Here is a 22,693-nt window from a genome sequence, read left to right as displayed (position 1 = left end):
AGACTAAACCTGGCAGCATTCATCTATTCCTCCCACTACAGGTTCCCATTAAAAAAAACACTGGGTTGTAAGAACAGATTCATAAGCTGCAGTAATAAACACCTGTCAGTTCATTGCAGTATTTATCAGTATTAATCTCCCATCTAGTGGACACTGTGTGAATTGCAGTTTGGCATAATAGGCCCTAAGTCTTCAAAGGAGTTCTTTCCCTTACCTGTGAACTGATCCAGCCCTCTTTTGAACCTCTGGAAAGTTAAAAGCTGATGTTTTTGATGTTGCTTCCTCACTGCCAGGGCCGGTTCTCTCATGAAGCAAGGTGACACACTTGCATCAGGCGCAGAGATTACAGGGGCAGCATTTTTGTACTGTGTTTACACTAACAGCATGCAGGCAGAGTAAGAGGACAAGCGAGAAGAGAGCGAAGTGAAGAGGTCATCATTGGGGAAAAGCAGCTTGTTGTGCTGTGTGAGGAGTCTGACAGTGAGTGAGGGGAGGGGGGAGGCTTGTGTTGAGCAGCAGCATGTCATGTGAGAACATTAAATGAAGCAGAGTAAATTGTCAGGTTCTGTACAATTATTCCAAATTGTGTGTGTGCGGGGGGAGGGCATCCTCACAAGTTTGCCTCAGGCAGCAAAAAGTCTAGAACCGGCCCTGCTCACTGCATGTGAGTGGGCATACCGCTCTGGACCAGCAGCTTTTGTCTCAGGTAGTGGAGTGTGCTGATTGTTAGGGTTAATACTTTTTGAGGGTCAAGTATGCAGTTGAGGTTTTGTGACCCTCTTCTCTGATGCAGACCAGGTAAGTATTAGATTAGATCTAGAGCACAGGTGTCAAACACATGGCTTGTGGGCCCAATGCAACCCTCCTTGCCATTTTATGTGGCCCTCAAGAACTTCAAATGTGCGTCATTGTAAGCAGTAAAAGAACAACAGCACACTGCCTTCCCATCCAGAGGAGCACACTGGTGACATTGTTTATGCCTGCCTGCAACATTGTCAGTTGGAGCTGGGGTGCAGCAATAACCCACGAGACATCTCCCCTCCAACAAAATTAGCATGGGGCCCGCTCTGGGGATCCAAACCTCTCAACCCCCCATGTGGCTGGTAAAACACACACACACACACACCTTTCTCCGCTCCAACACCATCTCCCTACATAGCAGAGTAACGCAACACTGCAGTGTAAAGTTTACCTGCTCCAGCGATGCATTGTTCTTCTTTTCTCCCTGGAAGTCAACCTCTAAGCTGCGTACCTCCTTCTCCCAATCACATGACATGCCACAAGAGCCCGTAGGTATGCAGTATAGAGCGTGTGGCTGGCAGGAAGATCAGAGGAGACCCGAGGCAGCACTGGAGCAGGTAAATATTAAATGGTTCCACTGCGTTACTCTTCAGAAGGGGGAGGAGCAGGCCTCAACAGTCGCTACAGTTACACCACTTAGTTTGAGACCAGTGGCGTAGCTAGGGATAGTGGGGCCCCATAGCAAAACTTTCATGGGGCCATTAGATGTAGGCACTTTTGAGCAATGCCATCAGCCCCTACCCTATGCATATGAGTTAATTGGGCAAGTAACATTCTCATGCAATGTACATTGCATATAATTCAATGGGCACTGAGACAAAATCAGAGGGTGGAGCAACACAAGAAGGTTAATAGTGAATACATCAAGTACCACTCCAGGGCCCCATAACAGATGTTATGGCTGCTATGGCTATTGCTACTACGCCCCTGTTTGAGATTGTTGAATAAAGGTTAAGTCCTGATAAAAAAAAATGTGGTCCATGACTTAGACTACGTTTTAGATTTTGTCCCCTTTTGTGATTGAATTTGACACTCCTGGTTTGGAGTATCATCATAACACCTTGATAACTAGTCTTTTTCAACAGTTACCATCAGTGCTGGCAGGTGGCAGAAGGACAGAATAGGCAATGGTTCTGTGAATAATCTATTTGAATAAGGGCTCATTTCCACTTGTGCCGCACGCGTCTGCAAGACGCGCAGCGTCACTTCCTGGTGTGCGGATACACAGACGAATCCCATCAGCCATGCAAGGCTATGGGATTTGCAGCCTCCCGCACCAAAACGGATGGAAATGTCAGCGAATTGCTAGTGCAAGCGATTCGGCCGGCGGCGCCATTCTACCCTATGGCAGAGATTCCCTGCGCGATTTGACTGTGGGGAAACTCTGCGGATTCGGCGCAGAAACCGCGCCAGTGGAAACGGGCCCTAAGTTTTGATAGGTTTGAATTAAACAGGCACTATAGTGACAAATAGTAGAATGCAGCAAGTTATTCAGAATGACCACTTTTACAGTAATTTTCCTGGTTTCATCATCAGAAACACTCCTGGTAGCTTAATATTGCCGTATATTGGTATGTGTCCCCTCCCTGCCAGCGATGTTTAGCCTAGGCTGTTTAGCTATGCGGAATTCTCCTCCCAGAGCATTCTGGGAGACAAGGCATTATTTCCCCTGGCTTCTGAATTCCCCCGAAACAAACGTTCCCCAGAGCTGCACCTGACAGGACTAAAGATATCACCACCTGAATGTAAATAAGGATGAGAAAATATTTTATAATGGATAAACACTGACTAAATAATTTATAAATGTATTAAATAAATTAATAAATATTTATTATATTATTTTCTCTACAGTTCCTCTTTAATCTAAAAACGGGTATCTCTACAGTTACATGTAACAAGAATGAAAGCAAAAAGAAATAAAGAATTTATTCGATGTCATCAAATGCAATGATTAAACATATGTATATTGTTAAATATACTTTTCTCATGTTTTTTCCATAGCCCCGCCCACGGTGTGGTCATCCAATGAGACAACAACAGTGGCTTCCATGCTGCATGGATCAGTGGAGCTGAAATGTGACGCCAAGGGATCGCCACCTCCCAGCATCACATGGTTTAAGGATAAACGGCCAATCGTGTCCAGCTCTAGAGCCACCTACAGGGATGGTGGGAGGAGCCTGCAGCTGAGCAGGGTGCAGCTGTCTGACGCGGGCACATACACCTGCAAAGCCACCAACAATGCAGGAAATGTGGACAAAACTTATCTGTTGGAAATCTATGGTAAGAAGTGGAATAATTGATAGGCTCTCTGCATCTCAGTTACAAATACTGTGCTGAGAGCCAAGATAAAAGTGGACGTAAATTGTATAGAGCTAGCCATAAGTCTTGTACACACATTCGATAAAAGTCTTTAAAACTTCCATCGAACGATCGCTTTCGCCATTTTGGACGACAGTCGTAAAAAATGTTGCTAAATAACTAAGACGAACGACCAATATTGGGTATTCTTGCCCGATCCAACTAGCAGATCCATTTAGATAACTAAGTTGTTCAAACGGCATTGTTCTAGATCTAGGGCATGTGTTGTGAAATGTCAGTTCCGCTTGCACAGTTTTCAAATATCATAATTGTTTAGAATATCAGTGTGCATGAACAACGTCGTTTAAACTGCTCGTCCTTTCTTTTTGTCGGGTAATCTTGTTTGACCAACGTTGCTCGTTTGTGTGAATAGACTTCTATCTAGCGTCTGTATGGACCTATACATGGGTCAAGTATGGCCTAATTTGTCAAGCCAATCGATCCCAATCTGATTGGAATTTGATCACATAGGCAATAATACAATGCAATACAATAACATTTGTAAAGCGCTTTCCTCCCATAGTCTTACAGTGCTAATGAAAATAGTAAAATATCAGTAATAGATACCAGTATTTTACTATAGCTACACATAATCCTATTCCCCCACTGAACTCTGCTTCTACCAATGCCTAACCTTAATCACTCCCCCTTGACACCTAACCTTAACTGTCTCCTAACCCCCCTCCCCCTCAGCCCTAAGTTGAAATTGATGAAGAGGCTGCCATCTTTATTTCCTTTTAAGAAATACCAGTTGCCTAGCTATACTGCTGATCCTCTGCCGCTAATACTTTTAGCCGTAAACCCTGAACAAGCATGCAGCAGAACAGATGTTTCTTACATTATTGTCAGATCTGACAAAATTAGCTGCAAGCTTGTTTCTGGTGTGATTCAGACACTACTGCAGCCAAATAGATCAGAAGAGATTCCAGGCAACTGGTATTGTTTAAAGGGAAATAAATATGTAAGCCTCCATATCGCTCTCACCTCAGGTTCACATTAACTACCCCCCACGCCTAACCTTAACCAGCTGTCTCCCATGGCTAACCTTTTCCCCCCTCGGCCTAATTTATGGGCGCTGCCAAAGACTTGCACCCACTATTTGTAGCCGTATTTTGCATTGCGAGCGGCCCGCTGCCCAAATTTCCCGCCATAAGCCATTATTTATATGAATTTCTATGGCAGCTGTACGTGGGCACCCAAATTTCTTATTTCCCTCAAATGTATTAAAGCAGGAATTTCAGTATTGGGTTATTATTACATAGTTTGTATGATCGATGTCCTTTTCTTGTTTGTTTAGTGGCTCCAGGCATTGAAGGTTCTGGGGAAAACCCGCTGACCATTAAAGCCATTGTGGGTCACTCTCTGGACCTCGAGTGCTCGGCCACCGGCCACCCTCCCCCGGTGCTCTCCTGGCTGAAAGATGGGCTGCTGCTGTCTGAGAGAGATGGGCTGCAGATAAAGGATGGGGGCCGCACCCTGCACATCTCCGCAGTGGCTGAAAGTACCCAGGGGGTCTTCACCTGTGTGGCTATCAGCTTGGCTGGGGAGACCACCCTGAAATACTCTGTGGAGATTCTAGGTAAGATAAGGAAATGCTCTAATAATATCTTTTCATTACCTATAAAAAAAAACAAACAGCTGACACAGTAAATACTATTACTAATACCATATATTATGTTTTAATTGTTTTTAACGTGAAATGTTTTTGTTTCCTAGTCCCGCCCAAAGTGCACATTGGTGACGGTGCTCAGCATGTGACTGTGGTGGAAAATGACCCATTGGATCTTTTGTGTCATGTGACTGGGCACCCAACTCCCAGAGTATGGTGAGTGTAGCACCAGAGTCCCTGTGGCAGTTCTGAGCCTGGAAACTATCTTCATGGAGTTTGTTTGTTTACCCAATGTTAATGAGGGTTTTCTCAGGGCACTCTGGTTTCATCCCACATCCCATAAACGTACCATTAAAGCAAACCTGTAGCAAAAATAAACATATTGATATAGTGAATTGTATGTGTAGTACAGCTAAGAAATAGAACATTAGTAGCAAAGAAAAGAATCTCATATTGTTTTCTAGTACAGGAAGAGTTAAAAAAAAAACTTCAGTTCTTATCTATGCAAAAGAGCTTCTCTGAGCTATTCGACCCAACTTGGGTTTGAATACAGTCCTGTTTTCTCAAGCACTTAAAAAAGCCAAGAAACAGTGAGAGACAGCTTGTGATAAGGTTTTACTGCTGGAAAGTTCAAAGTGTCATTATTTCTGCTTTGTTTTATAGCTTAAAAGACAGAGTGTAGTTTCTAAACTGTAAATATGACAGCATGATGCAATGTTATAAAAAAACAAACAAACATATAACTGAAAATTAAAATATGTGACTCTTTTCTTTGCTACCAATGTTCTATTCATTATCCATACTACACATACAATTCATTATATCATATGATCATAAATTCGTAAAGGATAACTGAAGCGAGTGGGATATGGAGGCTGCCATATTTATTTCCTTTTAAGCAATACTAGTTGCCTGGCAGTCCTTCTGATCCTTTGCCCCTAATACTTTTAGGCATAGACCCGGAACAAGCATGTAGTAGATCAGGTGTTCTTGACATTACTGTCAGATTTGACAAGATTAGCTTCATGCTTGTTTCAGGTGTTATTCAGTCACTTCTGCAGCCAAATAGATCAGCAGGGCTGCCAGGCAACTGGTATTGTTTAAGGGCCCGTTTCCACTGGCAAATGGAATCCAAGGGGTGCAATGTGGCTACGCATCACTTCCACTCTCATTCGTGTCACTGTCACATCGGGAGATGCCCATGGGAGGAGATGGGACATGCATGCTGCAGATTCTCGGATCGCTCCGCACCACTGCGCATAACCAGCATGCAATGTAAACTGTTCTATTGCCGTGCATTGGTTTCAGTTCGGCCGCAGTGTGATGCGTCTATTAACCTGTGTCTATGTATGCTATTTTTAAATAACATAGCACAGACAATTTGTATTCCTCCTTGTCTCTCCCCATTCCTGCCCTGCTGCAGCTCCAATCCAAAATTTCAACCCGGGCACCAACATTAGCTTACTCCGCTCTTTATTGTACATATAGGAAAGATCCATAGTTTACCGTAGAGTATATGAAGCTGTGACTTGATGCAGACAGGTGGGGTGGGTATGAGCAGGGCCGCCATCAGGCCTGCCCCCCCCCCCTTCCCGGACCCACCCAATGGCTGCTGTGCCTGCCCACTAGCCACCCCACACCTGTGCCTGCCTGTAAGTGCTTTCATAGGATTAAGGATACCTTAGTGGTGGAAAATAAAATGAAAACGGCAGGAGCAGGCATGTTTAGTGGGCTCTCCTCATGCCCACCGCTCCCCCCTTCTCCTCTGTCCCCCTCTGTTAGTCAGTAGCGATAGCGGCGACTCAAACTTACTTCCAGGCTGGGGTGGTCGTAGCTTCCTGCGCAGATACTGCTTGGCGAAGCATATCCTTTTTATGCATTCACGCAGCCAAGAGGGAGCGCTCTGCGCAGCTGCACTACGTAATCGCTCCTGGACGTCTGTATAGCAAACTGCGCAGGTGCGTGGAGTGATGTGGAAATACTGTATCCGAGTCAGCCATCCCGACCTGGGAGGGGGTCAGGGCCTGGAACAGAGTATTTAATGCCCATTTAGAGGCAGCCACAGCCTAGATTAAAGCACAGACCAACTCCCAGCAGCATCATTGACATTAAAAGGTATTTATCTTTATGACGTTCTCTCTTCATATGTGCTTTTTAATGCCAGCGTGTTGGAGCGGAAGCTCCAACACTACTTGTCCTCCATCCCCCCCCCCCGAGGATGTGAGGATGGATACACAGGGCACTACAGCTGTTTCGGGTCCCTAAGGATACTTGTTCACGTGCTTGTCTTGGTGGTCTTGATGTAACAAACTTCCCAGCCCCTCCACAGCTCTGATAGTTTGGAGTCAGACTTGAAGAGTGGCCGAAGATGACAGTGATGCCGGCTCATACACTGCAAGTTGCCCCTTCACCCCCGAGTCCCAGACACTTGACTGACTGCTGCAGTTCAAATGTTTAGCAGCTTTACTGCATAAGTGTGCTAGCCCGCTGCCCACCCCTTTCTTCTTGGTGCCCTAGGCCATGGCCTTTGTGGCCTTGCCTGAAATCCGCCCATGGATACACTGTGTGATCAACAGCAGAAATTCTGCTCTCTGCAATATTTATGAGCATATTAAAAGCAAGGGCAAAACAGTATGTAATATATATAACTGATATAACCCCAGGGGGATACTCATGTCTGGTGTGTCGTGCTCCTCTTACTGAAGTTCTGCTGTTTCCCTGTTCAGGTGGTTGAGAAATGGTCACATGCTCAGCGATCAGGATGGCCTGGAGATATTGGATGGAGGACGGACCCTGAGCATAAGTCTGGTACAGCCAGGACATGGCGGGCGGTACACATGTAAAGCAGAAGGAGATGCTGGCTCAGCGGAGGCTGGGGTAGATGTCTTAGTGCAAGGTAAGAATGGACATCCTGTTGGAAATTGCTCAGTACTTCTTGCCTTGCATGCCCTCCTCAATAGAACCCATTATCGATGCTGAATGCTTCATCCACTAATAGCTACATAGGTCATCCTTCTTATTACTTCCTCTCCATCATTCATGTGGTGCAAAGTGTCACCATGAGGTTGCAGCCCCTCTGCCTATAGGAGGTTGGGCACTAAGACGAAATCTCGGGCCATGCAGGGCCGGTTCTCTCATGAAGCAAGGTGAAACATTTGCATCAGACGCAGAGATTACAGGGGCATCATTTTTGTACTGTGTTTGCACTAACAGCATGCAGTCAGTGTAGGAGGAGAAGTGAGAGGAGAGTGAGGTGAAGAGGTCATCATTGGGGAAAAGCAGCTTGTTGTGCTGTGTGAGAAGTCTGACGTTGATTGAGGAGCGGAGAGGCAGGAGTGCAGCAGTGTTTTATTTGTCTCGCACAGCAGAAGGGAGGAGGTGGCACTGCCGTACTGACGGAGGAGGAATGGAGGGCAGCCGACTGGCTGAGGGTGAGCAGTTTGTTTGTCACAGACTCACAGCCAGCCAGTTTGCTATTGTGTTGTGCTGCAGCATGGCATGTGGGATTCATTAAATTAAGTAGAGTAAATAGTTGGGTGCTGTGCAATCATTCAAAATCGGAATGGTGTGTGTGTGGGGGGTGGGGGGCTGTCTAGCTGAAATATTATCCTCTGCTCACTTCTGTTTACAAGCAAGGCTGAGGTCACTCAGTGATTGGAGGAGAAAAGAAAAAAAAAAGTTAGGGGAGGAAATGACATCAGGCTTTAGCCTCAACAGTGTTCTCCCCAGAATTTTTTTCCAGCCGGGTGGCATGAAAAAGCAGCCGGGTGGGGAGAGATGAAAATGCATAGCAACTGTGCTTACAGCATAGGAGGTGGTGAGAAGGTGAGCCAATGACAGGCGGGTGGTCACCAAATCTAGTCGGGTGGAGCACCCGGCTAAAAGAGCCTGGGGAGAACACTGCTCAAACTGTGGGCAAAAGACATGGTACCCACCAGGAACAGGATTCTCTTAATTTACTATATAAAATTCACTGAAATCAAAATGTGGACAGTACAATACATGTGGTTACGTGAGTAGATCAAGTAGTTATCTAATAAAATATGTGTTTTTTCCCTGGCATAGTATGGCTAATCATCCTGCTTTAAAGAGGAGCTGTCAGCCATACTATCTCAGAAAAAAACACACATACCGTATATACTCGCAAGCAAGCCAAATTTTTGACCCCCCAAAAGTGGGCCAAAAGTTGGGGGGTCGGCTTGCTTGCGAGTCATGGGTGGGTGGGTGGATAGGTGCTGTCCCTCCCCGCTCCCCCCGCGGCCACCGCTGCTATTACCTTAGGCGGCGCCGCTTCCTCTATCCCCGTCCTCCTCCGGTAACTCATTCACAGCAGCGCGCCCCCCGCTGCTGTGATGACGCAGGAAACCATAGAGAGCGGTTCCCATAGTAACGGCATCGCTGCTACAGGAAGCCGCTCTCTATGGTTTCCTCGTCATCACAGCAGCGAGAGGCGCGCTGCTGTGAATGAGTTACCGGAGGAGGACGGGGATAGAGGAAGCGGCGCCGCCTAAGGTAATAGCAGCGGCGGCCGCGGGGGGAGCGGGGAGGGACAGCACCTACCCACCCACCCACCCATACTGGGGCACTATGCTAGCTATATGGGGCACTATGCTAGCTATATGGGGCACTATACAAGCTATACTGGGGCACTATACAAGCTATAATGGGGCACTATACTAGCTATAATGGGGCACTATACTAGCTATAATGGGGCACTATACTAGCTATACTGTGGGCACTATACTAGCTATACTGGGGGCACTATCATAGCTATAATGGGGCACTATACTAGCTATAATGGGGCACTATACTGAGCACTATACTAGCTATACTGGGGGCACTATACTAGCTATAATGGGGCACTATACTAGCTATACTGGGGGCACTATACTAGCTATACTGGGGGCACTATACTAGCTATAATGGGGCACTATACTAGCTATAATGGGGCACTATACTGAGCACTATACTAGCTAAACTGGGGCACTTCACTAGCTATACTGAGCACTATACTAGCTATACTGAGCACTATACTAGCTATACTGGGGCATTTTACTAGCTATACTGAGCACTACCTACCTATACTGGGCACTATACTAGCTATACTGGGACATACTGGGGGGATCACGCGGCCAGCGTTTCCTACCCCCGGCTTATATGAGGGTCAATCATTTTTTCCTGTTTTTTGGGGTAAAAGTGGGGGGGTCGGCTTACATGCGGGTCGGCTTGCTTGCAAGTATATACGGTATATAAGTATATAAATACTTGCTCTACTTACATAACATATGTATTGCACTGTCCACGTTTTGATTATAATGATTTTTCTACAGTAATAAAAGAGAAAATCCTTCTTAGCATTTCCCATTTTATTTTCCCATTTTTTATGGCTATTTTGAAGCCAATCCTGATGTCAATTCCTCCCTTACTCTCCTCTGCCTAATTGTGTATGCATTGCCCGCCCTTCACTATAGAAAGTGCATTGTCTCAGCATGAGAAATATTGGCCAATCAGAGAGGAACAGAGGTGTGGGAGGGGAAAACTGGAGGGAAAGAGGCTTCAGCCAATCAGGCTGCATTCATTAAGTCTGAGGTGAAGTAGAGAAGCAAAAAAGGACAAAATAAGAGTCAGGTAAACTGGGGAATGATAATTTATCAACAAGAAAAGTAATAGAGTTTTTAACTTTTGGATTGCCTGGTTAGCATCCTTATTACCTGTTTACCAGATAAAAATAAAGAATTGATTTTTTATTTTATGCCCTGCAGTTACACTTTAAAAGACTTGCAGCTAGTAAACAGAGGGTATGCAATAATGTAATAATATTACAGTGATTCACATGATAGTTATCCCAGAAAGATAATATAAAAATAAGTAGGCAACAGGTGATCCATAATTTCAAGTAAACATATGAACGGGTCAGTAGGCTAGAAAAAGAATCGAATTTGCATCTGAATTGAATGCGAGGTGTGCAGGAAGTCTATTTAGGTGCTGCACACTGAGCTGGTGGTCATTTCAGATGCAGCCTTAGCGGTATGCACTGGCGTTCTCCTCGCTAGAAAAAGAATCCAGCTGGTATCCCTGCAATAAACTGCTGTCCAAATAGCAATGTTGTAAAAGAGTGTATATAAACCTGTAAGGAAAACCTACTTACCCTGTGGGTCTCTGAAGAAGCAGAGGTGTCTGCGGAACGCATGAGAAGAGCGCAGCAACAGAGTACTAGTTTGATGTGATCCAAGGGGTAAGCAGATTTTCCTGCATTTCTCTTCACTGGTTATCTTCTATAACTCACCTCCAGTGTTTCAAATTTTCATGGAAGGGCCATTATCTTGTTTTATGTATTTATTTTAAGAAGGAGGTATTTTGTATGCTAAACTAACCTAGATATCTAGCCAGACCATTTACTGACACGTGTTTTCTCCTACGGCAGAGCTTCCTGTGGTCACCATTGCTGGTGGTAGCAGCGTCACCGCTAAACTCCGGGAGCCACTAGTTCTGGAATGTGATGTCTCTGGATCTCCTCCTCCTGCTGTGAGCTGGTGGAAGGATGGATTCCAGCTATCGGTCAACGTGGCCAAGCTGCAGGTACAGATTACACCTTATGCTCTACGTATTGCCCCGTTTAACAGCTATATGGTAAAATGGCCTGTAAAAGTGCTATTAAAGTGGATCCGAGATTAAAAACTAACTATAACAAGTAACTTGTCTATATATCTTATCTAAAGTTTAGACAGCATATCTAGCTGCAAACAGCTTCAAAAGTTTATGATTATTTATTCCTGTGATACAATGAGGGCAGCCATGTTCTGTTTGTCACATTGTCACAGGCTGAGGGCTGGAGATGCTATCAGTTTGCCTGTGTGTAAATTCAGTCCCCTATCCTCCTCCCTCCTCCCCTCTGCCTCTGAAATCAATGGCCAGTAATCTCCTCCTCCTACTGCCCAGACTGAGCTCCCATAAGCCCTTGCTACAGTGCCAAGGCACAAAAGGAGCTGTGGGCGAGGCTTCTTTAGTTTAAAGGGTATTAGAGTATTAAAACAAAACAAAAAAAGTATTTGGCTTGAGGAATGACCTATAAACTATATGAAAAGGAACACAATAATGCAATGAGTAAAAGTTTATCTTGGATCCACTTTAAACTCTAAAAAAATAAAAAAAAAACCACTGTATTGTGTTACAGTAATATCTTTAAGACCCTGCCTTACAATCATGTTATTTTAATTGTTCAAGTATAAAAAAAAAGTTTTGTTCTTTCTTGCCTTTGCTCATAAAGGGAAGAGGCTGTTGTCTTAATTGTGCTGCTGATAAGATGTAATTGGGTCACTGCATGGAGGAAAGAGCATCAAGCAGGGCCACACTGATAAAATCTTTACAGGAGTCAGCAGGAATGGCCTGCTTTGTAAAGCCGCATCTACACGAGTAGATGCGGCCGCGATGCTGCTTATCAATCGAGCCGCTGATGCGGCTCGATTGATAAGATCCGACAGGACGGATCTCCGTACCGCCGATTCCCTGCTCGATCCCCGCGAGGGGACAATGGCAGGGAATCGTGCGGGAGATAAGCGGCGCCGGCGGGGACGAGCGGGCACGAGCGGGGAATCGAATGCGGCGCGCGAGCGGGGACGCGGCGGGCACGCGGAAGAGGCGATCCGGCGGCTAATCGAGCCGCCGGATCGCTACAATGTCCCTCTGTGTAGATGGGGCTTAAAACAGGTTTGAAAACATCACAAATATGCTTCCTCAATGCAGTGGCTGTAATTATATCTTATCAGCAGCACATTAAAAGTAAAAAAAAGTTAAAAGTGAATAAAAAAAAAAAAGTCAGATGCTCACCTATGGAGAAGGAAGGCTCTGGGGGAGCAGATAAAAATGGCACAGGAAGAGTCTCCATAAAAATGAAAAGCCATGATTAGCGGTAAGGAGGTTAAAATTTGGTGCCCGATAAATGGCGGGCGCTATCTTTATCGGGCACCTTAATTTAACCTCCTTGCGGCTAATTGTGGCTTTTATTATGCAAATTGTGGCTTTTACTATTGCCGCCTGTGGTGGTATTGAGTACATTTAATTAGCCAGCGGGTTAGGGTTAGGCATGGGGTGAAGTGGTAAGGGTTAAGCAGCCAGGGTAGAATGGCTAGAGTTAGGCAGCTGGGGTGGAGTGGTTAGGGTTAGGCACCTGCGGGGTCTTAGCGTAATGCTAAACATACACGGTGCGTTTATTCCTTATCAATCGAGCCGCTGATGGCTCAATTGATAATATCCAACAGGTCCGATGACCCGCCGGATAGATTCCCCGCTCGATCCCCGCGGGCGGACAATAGCGCGGAATCGAGCGGCTGATAAGGAATGCCCGCGGACACGAGCAGGAATCGATCCGCAGGCACGGACGAGCGGTGACGCGCCGGCATCGAGCCGCTGGCTCGATACCGATGCATAAACGTACCGTGTATGTTAAGCATTAGGCTTAGGTAGAGTGAGGGTCCTGTGTGAGAGTAGACAGGGGTGAAGGAATACATTACCTGATCCCGGACGATTGCGTCTCCTCCACTTCCTTGTTAGTTTTGCATGTTGATTGGCTGGCTGCAGGACTCCTACACACTAACTAGGAAGTGGCGCCAGGACCAGGTAGGTAATGTATGCAGATGCCAATAATTAAATCTTGTTACTAAGGTTATTTAACGTTTTAGGACATTTCTAACACTTTAAATAAACTTAGTAGCAAGATGTCATTATCGGCATCACACTACTACGCCATTTTTTTGGTGGCGCTACTCTCTATGTCCTCGTCCCACGGCTGTCACCCCCATTGAAATGATTCGATGAGCTGGTCGAATACGCCTTTGGGGATCCTTAGCAGGCTTTGGAAGCACTCGTGTCCTCGAGCATGTGCAGTATGGAGCCTCCCGTCCACAGCACTCGGGGACATGAGTGCTACCGAAGGTTACTGAGGGCTCCCGGAGGTTTCAAATTTGAACAGAGGTGACAGTGCTGGAACAAGGTCACTGAGAGAGCACCGGGAAGGCTCTATAAGATCCATAGCCTTCCCTTTCCATAGGTGAGTATCTTTTTTTTTAGTTCGCTTCAGTTTTGCTTTAAGAAGACAGCCTATCTGGCAAAAGCAAAAAAGAAGAAGTGGGAAATGTACAGTGTAAATGTTTTTTACACGTGAACAATGAAAGGCAGGGTCTTATGTATATTGATTTAATTAACTCAATTCAGTGTTTTTTTGAAATTTTTATTTTTTAGAGTTTAACCCCTTCCCGACCGCCTAACGCCGATAGGCATCAGAAAGGTGGCAGCCCCATGACTGCCTAACGCTTAAAGGCATCAAGTCCCGGGGCGGGTTTTCACAAGGGATCGGGCACGCATCCCCGCATGAGTGACGGAGATCAGTCTACCAGCGGCGATCACCGCTAGGAGAATGTTAGATGGCGAAACTGACGTCTATTTACATTGTACAGCGCTGCGATCTACTGCAGCGCTGTGCTGGGGACAGCCGAGTGACGCGGCTGTCCCCTAGAGAGGCTCTGATCCCCTCTCATAGGCTGGTGCCTAAGAGAGAGGATCGTCCTGATTGGCTGGCGAGAGGAGGGAGGGGAGTAATTCAAATAAATGAAAAAATAGAGAAATTTATTTTTAAAAAAATACAAATAAATGAAAAAAATAAATAAACATTACACCAGCGATCAGAGCCCACCAACAGAAATCTCTGTTAGTGGGCAGAAAAGGAGGGGGGTTCACTTGCCTGCTAAGTGATATGGCTCTGCAGCAAGCTCTTAAAGCTGCAGAGCACTTAATTGTAAAAATAGCCTGGACACTAGGGTGGGTGAAAGCCTATGGTCCTGAACGGGTTAAAGTAGAACTATAGAGTCCATTACATGCCATTGCTATCAGTGGTCATATAAATAATCCTGAAAATGATGTCCATCATCCCCTTGGTTCAGAATTGTCATCAATTAGTGGCCTGTGCAGGTCTGTGGAGCAGCTTATAAAAGCACTTTGGCCTTTCTCTTGCTGCAAGCAAAAGGCAAGCAGCATCTCACTGTCTGACACAGCCCTTCATCTTCTGCTTAGTGATAAGGTGGGGCCTCTCTGTTGCGGCAAGCACAAGGCAAGCAGAATCTCACTGCCTGACACGCCCCATTCAGCTTCTGCTCAGTGATATGGTGGGGCCTGTCTCTTGCTGCAAGCACAAGGCAAGCAGGATCTCACTGCCTGACATGCCCCCTTCAGCTTCTGCTCAGTGATAAGGTGTGGCCTCTCTCTTGATGCAAGCACAAGGCAAGCAGGATCACACTCTCTGACACGCCCCCTTCATCTGCTTAATAATAAGGTGGGGCCTATCTTTCGGTGCAAGCACAAGGCAAGCAGGATCTCACTGCCAGACACACCCCTTTCAGTTTCTGCTCAGTGATAAGGTGTGGCCTCTCTCTTGATGCAAGCACAAGGCAAGCAGGATCTCACTCTCTGACACGCCCCTTTCATCTGCTTAATGATAAGGTGGGGCCTATCTGTTGGTGCAAGCACAAGGCAAGCAGGGTCTCACTGCCAGACACACCCCTTTCAGTTTCTGCTCAGTGATAAGGTGTGGCCTCTCTCTTGATGCAAGCACAAGGCAAGCAGGATCTCACTGCCTGACATGCCCCCTTCAGCTTCTGCTCAGTGATAAGTTGGAAAAAGTGACAAGAGAAGAGGAGGAGATTATGGTAGACAGTTCTGCAGCTGCCCCTTTGGAAGAATTTTCACCATTCATGTTGTTCCGAAAACATTTAAGGTTATGAAAGGTAAACGGTGTAAATATTTGATGCATACTGAGTTCTTCTCATCTGGGCAAAGCAACACAGCTTTCAGTTTTTATACCTCCCTGTTCTCCACATGATGGCACAGTCCTCTGGCCTCACCTATTACCTTGTTGCAGGCAGCTGTAAATGTATCTGACATCACTGCAATGCCAACTCAACAACCTTTATTCAAAATGCAGTGCGAGCACATAACTATGAAATCACCGCTGGGAGACTTGGACGCAGGATATAGCCACTATATGGCTAAGCCTGCTAGTGCACAAGTACCAGCGGCGTTAATTACTATTCCCCCTCCAGGTCCACGTGGATAGTGGGGAATGATGTAATTCGGCTTCCAGCTATTGCTGGCGGCCAAAATACAGTGTTTTAAACGTAACTCTGTCTTCTGACAGAGCCGAAGTTACTCACTGTGCGCCGCTATAGGCGTAATTCCTAGTACGGCCGGTGGCGCCGGCTGCGCTCAATTCTCCTGCACTGTTATTACAGCGCTCGGTGCGAGCGCCTCAAATTTGCAGTATACGCATGCATTGTGTTTGTACTGCATTTGTAATTTTCCAAAGAAGCCGAACTGCTGGCTAAGCACAGCTGAACCACTGATGTAAACAAGTTCTGAAAGAGGAGCTTACTTATGAACAGTAGTCTGACATGTGTATTGATATATTCGCCAACAGATTGATGAAATCTCCATTGATGACGAAGGAGTCTACACTTGTGTGGCTGCAAATTCTGCTGGAGAGGGGAGACGAGATGTTGTACTGAATGTGCTTGGTGAGTTTTTTTTTTTTTTAAACTGTATTACCAAGTAATGTCTGCAACAATGGAGCAAATTATATACATTAATTACTTTCTTTGTTTTTGCGGGGGGGGGGGGGGGGGGGGGTTGGGGGACAAACCAAACCACCAGTAATTATTTTATTACCTATTTAGGGAAATAGAAGAAAGAAACTGAAAAAAGACATTGGGCCATATTCAATTTACTTTTTCTCCTGAGTTTTTTCCTAGGTGATATTTTTACAACTTGTAAAAAATACCCTTTAAACCACCAGCTAGCAAACAAATACTCATATACATTTGACAGTACTTTTACACCTAATTATTGGTACTTTTACCATTGTAAAGTGCTAAAAGTTATTTTAAATTAAAGCGGATCCGAGATGAAAAACTAACTATAACAAGTAACTTGTCATTGGCCTCAATTCACTAAGATCATGCTGGAGATAATAAGGCAAGAGAAAACTTACCTCCACACAGTGAGAGAGTTATCTTATCTCTTCATTCCTTAAGTTACCTCCTTTGTAGTTAATTTACCTCCTCTGTAGTTAATTTACCTCCTCTGTAGTTAAGTTACCTCCTCTGTAGTTATTTTCACACGCAGTTAAAGAGGAGCTGTTAGGTATAAGGTCTCAGAGAAAATAAACACATATATCAGTAGCTAAATATAGGCTGTACTTACATTACATATGATTTCACTGTCCACGTTTGGATTTCACAGAATTTTTATATAGTATATGCAGAGAATGATGCTCCTGACAGCTCATGGCAGGTTCCATGTTTGTCTGTCTCCTATGAAGCCAAATGTGTCGTCATGTCCTCCCTGCTTCCTGATCACAGAAAAGCTCGTACTGAATAACACTAGTGTGCAGTGAATATTAATTAGCCATGTGGCTAGGAACAATAGCGGACTCCTGCAATGTTCTCTGCCGGGAGATTTATCAGTGCTGTGCACTGGACTGAGTTACATGCTATTGTTACTTGACCCTGTAACGTCTCATTAGCAGCCGAGGGGAGAGCCCCAGAATGCTTTGCAGTATGGTATGCGGCTTGCGTCTTCTTAAGAGCTTGGGAATAACAGCTTTGCTGATAAGCACACATCAAATGTAAGAGAGATTTTTATCTTCAGTAATGCCTTTTTGGCTTCCTTCTAAACTGTTTAACACAGGAGAATAGAGGTTTAAATTAGCTTTTGTAGCCTGACAGTTACTCTTTAATGAACAGCCTGTCTTTAACTGTGGAGTTATTTTAAGGATTAAAGAGTTAACTTAAAGGGAACCTTAACTGAACGGGGGGTAAAGAGTTTCACTTACCTGGGGCTATTACCAGCCCCCTGCAGCAGTCCTGTGCCCTCGGCGCCGCTCTGGAATCCTCTGGTCCCCCGCTGTCACTTAGTTTCGTTTTTGACGACTCACCAGTCGCCGGCCGCCATGCGTATTATTGGACGCATTCACCAATGCAATTAGCGCTATTGCGGACCGCAACGCGTACAAAAATACGCGTTGCCGCATATCTACGCGTGCGGAATGCGGCAACGCATATTTTTGTACGCGTTGCGGTCCGCAATAGCGCTAATTGCATTGGTGAATGCGTCCAATAATACGCATGACGGCCGGCGACTGGTGAGTCATCAAAAACGAAACTAAGTGACATCGGGGGACCAGAGGATTCCAGAGCGGCGCCGAGGGCACAGGACTGCTGCAGGGGGCTGGTAATAGCCCCAGGTAAGTGAAACTCTTTACCCCCCGTTCAGTTAAGGTTCCCTTTAAAGACAGAAGAGTTAACTTTAGGTTTGCCTGAGGTAAAATGTTTCCTGAATACTACATGCCTTATCACCATGGTAACAACTCTAGAAGAGTTAATAAAGACAGGAGATAAGCTTAGTGAATATATCTTATCTAAAGTTTACATAGTTTGCACAGCAAATCTAGCTGCAAACAGCTTCAATAGAATGATTATTTCTTCCTGTGATACAATGACAGCAGCCATGTTGTTTGTAAACATTACAAACAGGCAAGCTTATCTGCATCTTGAGCACTCAGCCTGTGAAAAAACCTAATCCCCCCTCCTCCTCCCCTCTGCCTCTGAAATCTCTGGCTAGTAATACCTCCCCCTCCTCCTGCCCAGACTGAGCTCCCATGAGCCCTTGTTACTCTCTGAAAATGCCTTGGCTCTCTGAAAACCTGTGGGTGAGGCTTGTTTAGTTTATAGGGAATAAGAGTATCAACCACTTTACCCCCGCGCGTACGTATTTCTCCGCCCCTTTTTCCATCCTTTAACAACCAGGGACGGAGAAACACGTACTTTCCGCGTTCCCGACGCTGCCCGCGCTCCCGCTCGTAAACACGCCGCCCGCCGCTAGTAAACACGCCGCCCGCTCGCCCAGAGATCAATGAACGGGAAAATCCATTCCCGTTCGTTGATCTAAGCCCCGCAATGATCAGCTGCTCTCCTATGGGCAGCGCGATCATTGTGAGAAAAAACTCACGTGTCCAGCCTCCTTATACTTCCTCCAAGCTTCCGGAAGGAAGCTTGGAGGTCGCATTAAAACAAAAAGTTACTGTGGCCATCTTGTGGCCAAATAGTAAACTACACCCTACACATTTTTCACATACAAATAAATGACTTTTACATATAAAATTAACTCATTACCTCCCACACTCCCCATTTATTTTTTTTTGTAATTAAAAAAAAATTAAAAAATTTACAATTAAAAAAAATACATAAATAGTTACCTTAGGGACTGAACTTTTTAAATATTTATGTCAAGAGGGTATAACACTGTTACTTTATAAACTATGGGCTTGTAATTAGGGATGGACGCAAAAATGAAAAAAATGCACCTTTATTTCCAAATAAAATATTGGCGCCAAACATTGTGATAGGGACATAATTTAAATGGTTTTATAACCGGGACAAAAGGGCAAATACGTTTCATGGGTTTTAATTACAGTAGCATGCATTATTTAAAAACTATAATGGCCGAAAACTGAAAAATAATTATTTTTTTCCCCACATTTTTCCTATTTTCCCATTAAAACACATTTAGAAAAAAATAATTCTTGGCATAATGTCCCACCTAAAGAAAGCCTAATTGGTGGCGGAAAAAACAAGATATAGTTCATTTCATTGTGATAAGTAATGATAAAGTTATAGACGAATGAATGGAAGGAGCGCTGAAAGGTGAAAATTGCTCTGGTGCTCAGGGGGTAAAACCCCTCAGTGGTGAAGTGGTTAAAACAAAAAAGTATTTGGCTTGAGGAATGCTCTATAAACAATAGGAAGGAACACAATTATGCAATGGAAAGAACAGAGGCGCCAAACGTATAAAAACAATATTTAAAATATTAAAAATTGCTTAGGAGGCAGTGGTGGACTTACCTCCTTCAAGCAGACACAACAAACTGTGGATTCAACAAAAGTATAATCACTGTGATTACCCCCTGGAGTTTACCAATAAATATACTTTTGTTGAATACACAGTTGTTGTGTCTGCTTGAAGGAGGTAAGTCCACCACTGCCTCCTAAGCAATTTTTAATATTTTAAATATTGTTTTTATACGTTTGGCGCCTCTGTTCTTTCCAATATATCATATATCCACCCCTGGTGGAGGGGGATACCCCTTTTCTTCACGTCTACAGAGAGTGACTTCTTAATCCTGAGTGAGGACAGGTCAATCTCCTCACCAGCCTATACAGTGGTTTCCTGGAGGTAACCCTGGTTTGTGAGTATACATTTTACTCCTTCTCACTATACTCAATTGCCTTGACTTACTACACTATATTAGGCTCTCGGTTCTCTCTTTTACATACAATAATGCAATGAGTAAAAGTTCATCTCGGATCCACTTTAAAGATGAAAAATTATCACTAGGAGAAAACTTAGGAGAAAAAGAAAATTGCATATGGGCCATAGTTTCTTAGTTTTTACCTATTATTTTTAAATTGTAAAATAAACAACCATAGATAATAAACATTAATTCCCATGTATCCCATTTGTTATAAAACTTGAATTGTGTTACTGGTACAATGTATGGTAAAGATATTTAATTTTGAAATGAAAGTGAAGTTTTCTGAGGAAAAAAAAAAAAAAAAAAAAAGGAACAATGCGTTTCGTGGCTCTTTGCACCCTTCCTCCGGTCAAGTGATTAAAACAGGAAAGAAAAAACAACATACAGTAACTCATAATAGGGTTTTTTTTTCATTACTGCTACTTATGGTATATTTTGTCTTTTTTTATATTCAGCAAATATTTTGCATAGATAACCACTTATATGTTTTAACACTTCCTGTACTGGAAAACAATATGAGACTTTTCTAGACTGTTCTATTTATTATCCCTACTTATCCATACTACATATACAAGTATTCATTTATTTTCACTTCAGATTTGCTTTAAAGAGACTCCGTAACAAAAATTGCATCCTGTTTTTTATCATCCTACAAGTTCCAAAAGCTATTCTAATGTGTTCTGGCTAACTGCAGCACTTTGTACTATCACAGTCTCTGTAATAAATCAACTTATCTCTCTCTTGTCAGACTTGTCAGCCTGTGTCTGGAAGGCTGCGAAGTTCTTCAGTGTTGTGGTTCTGCTATGAACTACCCCTTCCAGGCCCCTCTATGCACACTGCCTGTGTGATATTTAGATTAGAGCAGCTTCTCTCTTCTCTCTTACAAGCTGGAAAATTGTCCTCTGGGCTGGGCTTTCACATAGTGAGGAATTACAGACAAGGGCAAAGCTGTTTGCAGGAAGAAAAGAGCAGACTGAAACTTCATTGCATGAGAGATGCAGGGGGAAAGAAACGCACAAATGATCTCTTGAGATTCAAAAGGAAGGCTGTATACAGCCTGCTTGTGTATGGATGTATTTTCTATGTGTGGACATACTGTACATCAACCTACTTCCTGTTTTGGTGGCCATTTTGTTTGTTTATAAACAAACTTTTTAAAACTGTTTTTAACCACTTTTAATGCGGCGAGGAGCGGCGAAATTGTGACAGAGGGTAATAGGAGATGTCCCCTAACGCACTGGTATGTTTACTTTTGTGCGATTTTAACAATACAGATTCTCTTTAATGTTGTATTATCTGATATGCTGACACAGAGTTTCAGTGTCCCAGAAACTAAAATATATGAACCATTGACCTTTTTATTTATCTCCTGCTCTCAGAAGCAGATCTCAGCAAGGAAAGGGTTTTGTGGCTAATATACCTGATCAGTGATGGGTATGCTATAACCAGACTAGGTCCTATCTTGAGAGAAACAGCCATTTGCATATGAAAGAATTGTAAATGTTAATTATTTCAGGCAAAAAAATAAAAAAGGAACACAGCCTAGTTATTAGTATGCTTAGCACTATACATACACATATCAGTTTGGGTATCCTTTGAATTGAATGTAAAATGTGAAAAATCTGCTTTTCTGTTCTCGCTGTGGCAAGCGCTGTGTCTGTGTAAAAGCTATATCTTTGGATATTTTCATTGATTTCAGTGCCACCCAATATTGAGCCGACAGATGTTAACCATACTGTGGTGGAAAATCTCCCAGCATCCTTAGAATGCTTGGCATCAGGGAGTCCATTGCCTGGTAAGAAATACACAAACACTGTCATTAAACATGTATGTTTATGTTATTCTCATTTTTTTTTTAATCATGGTCAGTGGATAAACAAGAAAATTGATTAATAACAAAAAAAATACAGCAAAAAGTATTTACTGTGCGTAATATATATATATTTATTGTAATTACTCTGGTTAGTTTCTTCTTTACCCTACAGCTAAGTTAAAAGCCATGGTCTTTGTTACAAAAGAATATATTCTGTTGGTTAGTTACATACACCGCGTAGTCACGTACGAACTCTGGGGAGCCTCTATGCGGCGTTTGTGACTACACAAGAGAATGATGTTTGTTTTTTTTTGTAACATCCCGGCATTCAAAGTGTACCTGAGATGACTAATATGGAGGTATGTATTAATACCTGGGGCTTCCTCCAGCCCCATGAGGTGTGTGGGCTTCTTAGCCATCCTCTACAGTCGCTCCGTACATTGGCTATCCCTCCCGGTAATCTGACCAGTTGTGCGCATGCCCAGCCATGCAAGCTCTCCCGTCGTGCACCCGCTCCCAAGAGCGCTTTGCGCCTGCGCAGGTCCAGCATGCCCCTGGCTGGGGAGCATGAAGGGAGGTGCGCCCGCAGCCAAGCCGCACATGCGCAGGAGAGCACAGCCGGACTGATTACTAGAGGGGATAAGTACATAACGGAGCAGCCGGAGAGGACGGAGAGCCCCACTTTATGGGGCTGGAGGAAGCACCAGGTAGATATTATTACCCCATATTAGTCGTCTCCGGTACATTTAAACTTAGC

At 44.2% G+C, this 22,693-nt stretch overlaps 1 protein-coding gene across 1 annotated transcript in view; it reads left to right on the top strand.

The window, feature by feature from the left end:
- HMCN2 (hemicentin 2) overlaps nt 1-22,693 on the top strand; it is a 408,064-nt gene that overhangs the window by 207,782 nt on the left and 177,589 nt on the right. The window contains exons 31-37 of the mRNA XM_068248458.1: nt 2,803-3,081; nt 4,457-4,738; nt 4,876-4,984; nt 7,495-7,664; nt 11,193-11,347; nt 16,233-16,329; nt 21,823-21,918. Of these exons, the coding sequence (XP_068104559.1) occupies nt 2,803-3,081; nt 4,457-4,738; nt 4,876-4,984; nt 7,495-7,664; nt 11,193-11,347; nt 16,233-16,329; nt 21,823-21,918 (1,188 nt within the window). The remainder of the gene's footprint in view (nt 1-2,802; nt 3,082-4,456; nt 4,739-4,875; nt 4,985-7,494; nt 7,665-11,192; nt 11,348-16,232; nt 16,330-21,822; nt 21,919-22,693) is intronic.

The sequence above is a fragment of the Hyperolius riggenbachi genome, chromosome 8, assembly GCF_040937935.1.
Source record: "Hyperolius riggenbachi isolate aHypRig1 chromosome 8, aHypRig1.pri, whole genome shotgun sequence".
NCBI classification, from domain to species: domain Eukaryota; kingdom Metazoa; phylum Chordata; class Amphibia; order Anura; family Hyperoliidae; genus Hyperolius; species Hyperolius riggenbachi.
Note: the sequence above shows the minus strand (reverse complement) of the source record. Positions and strands in the feature narration are given on the sequence as shown.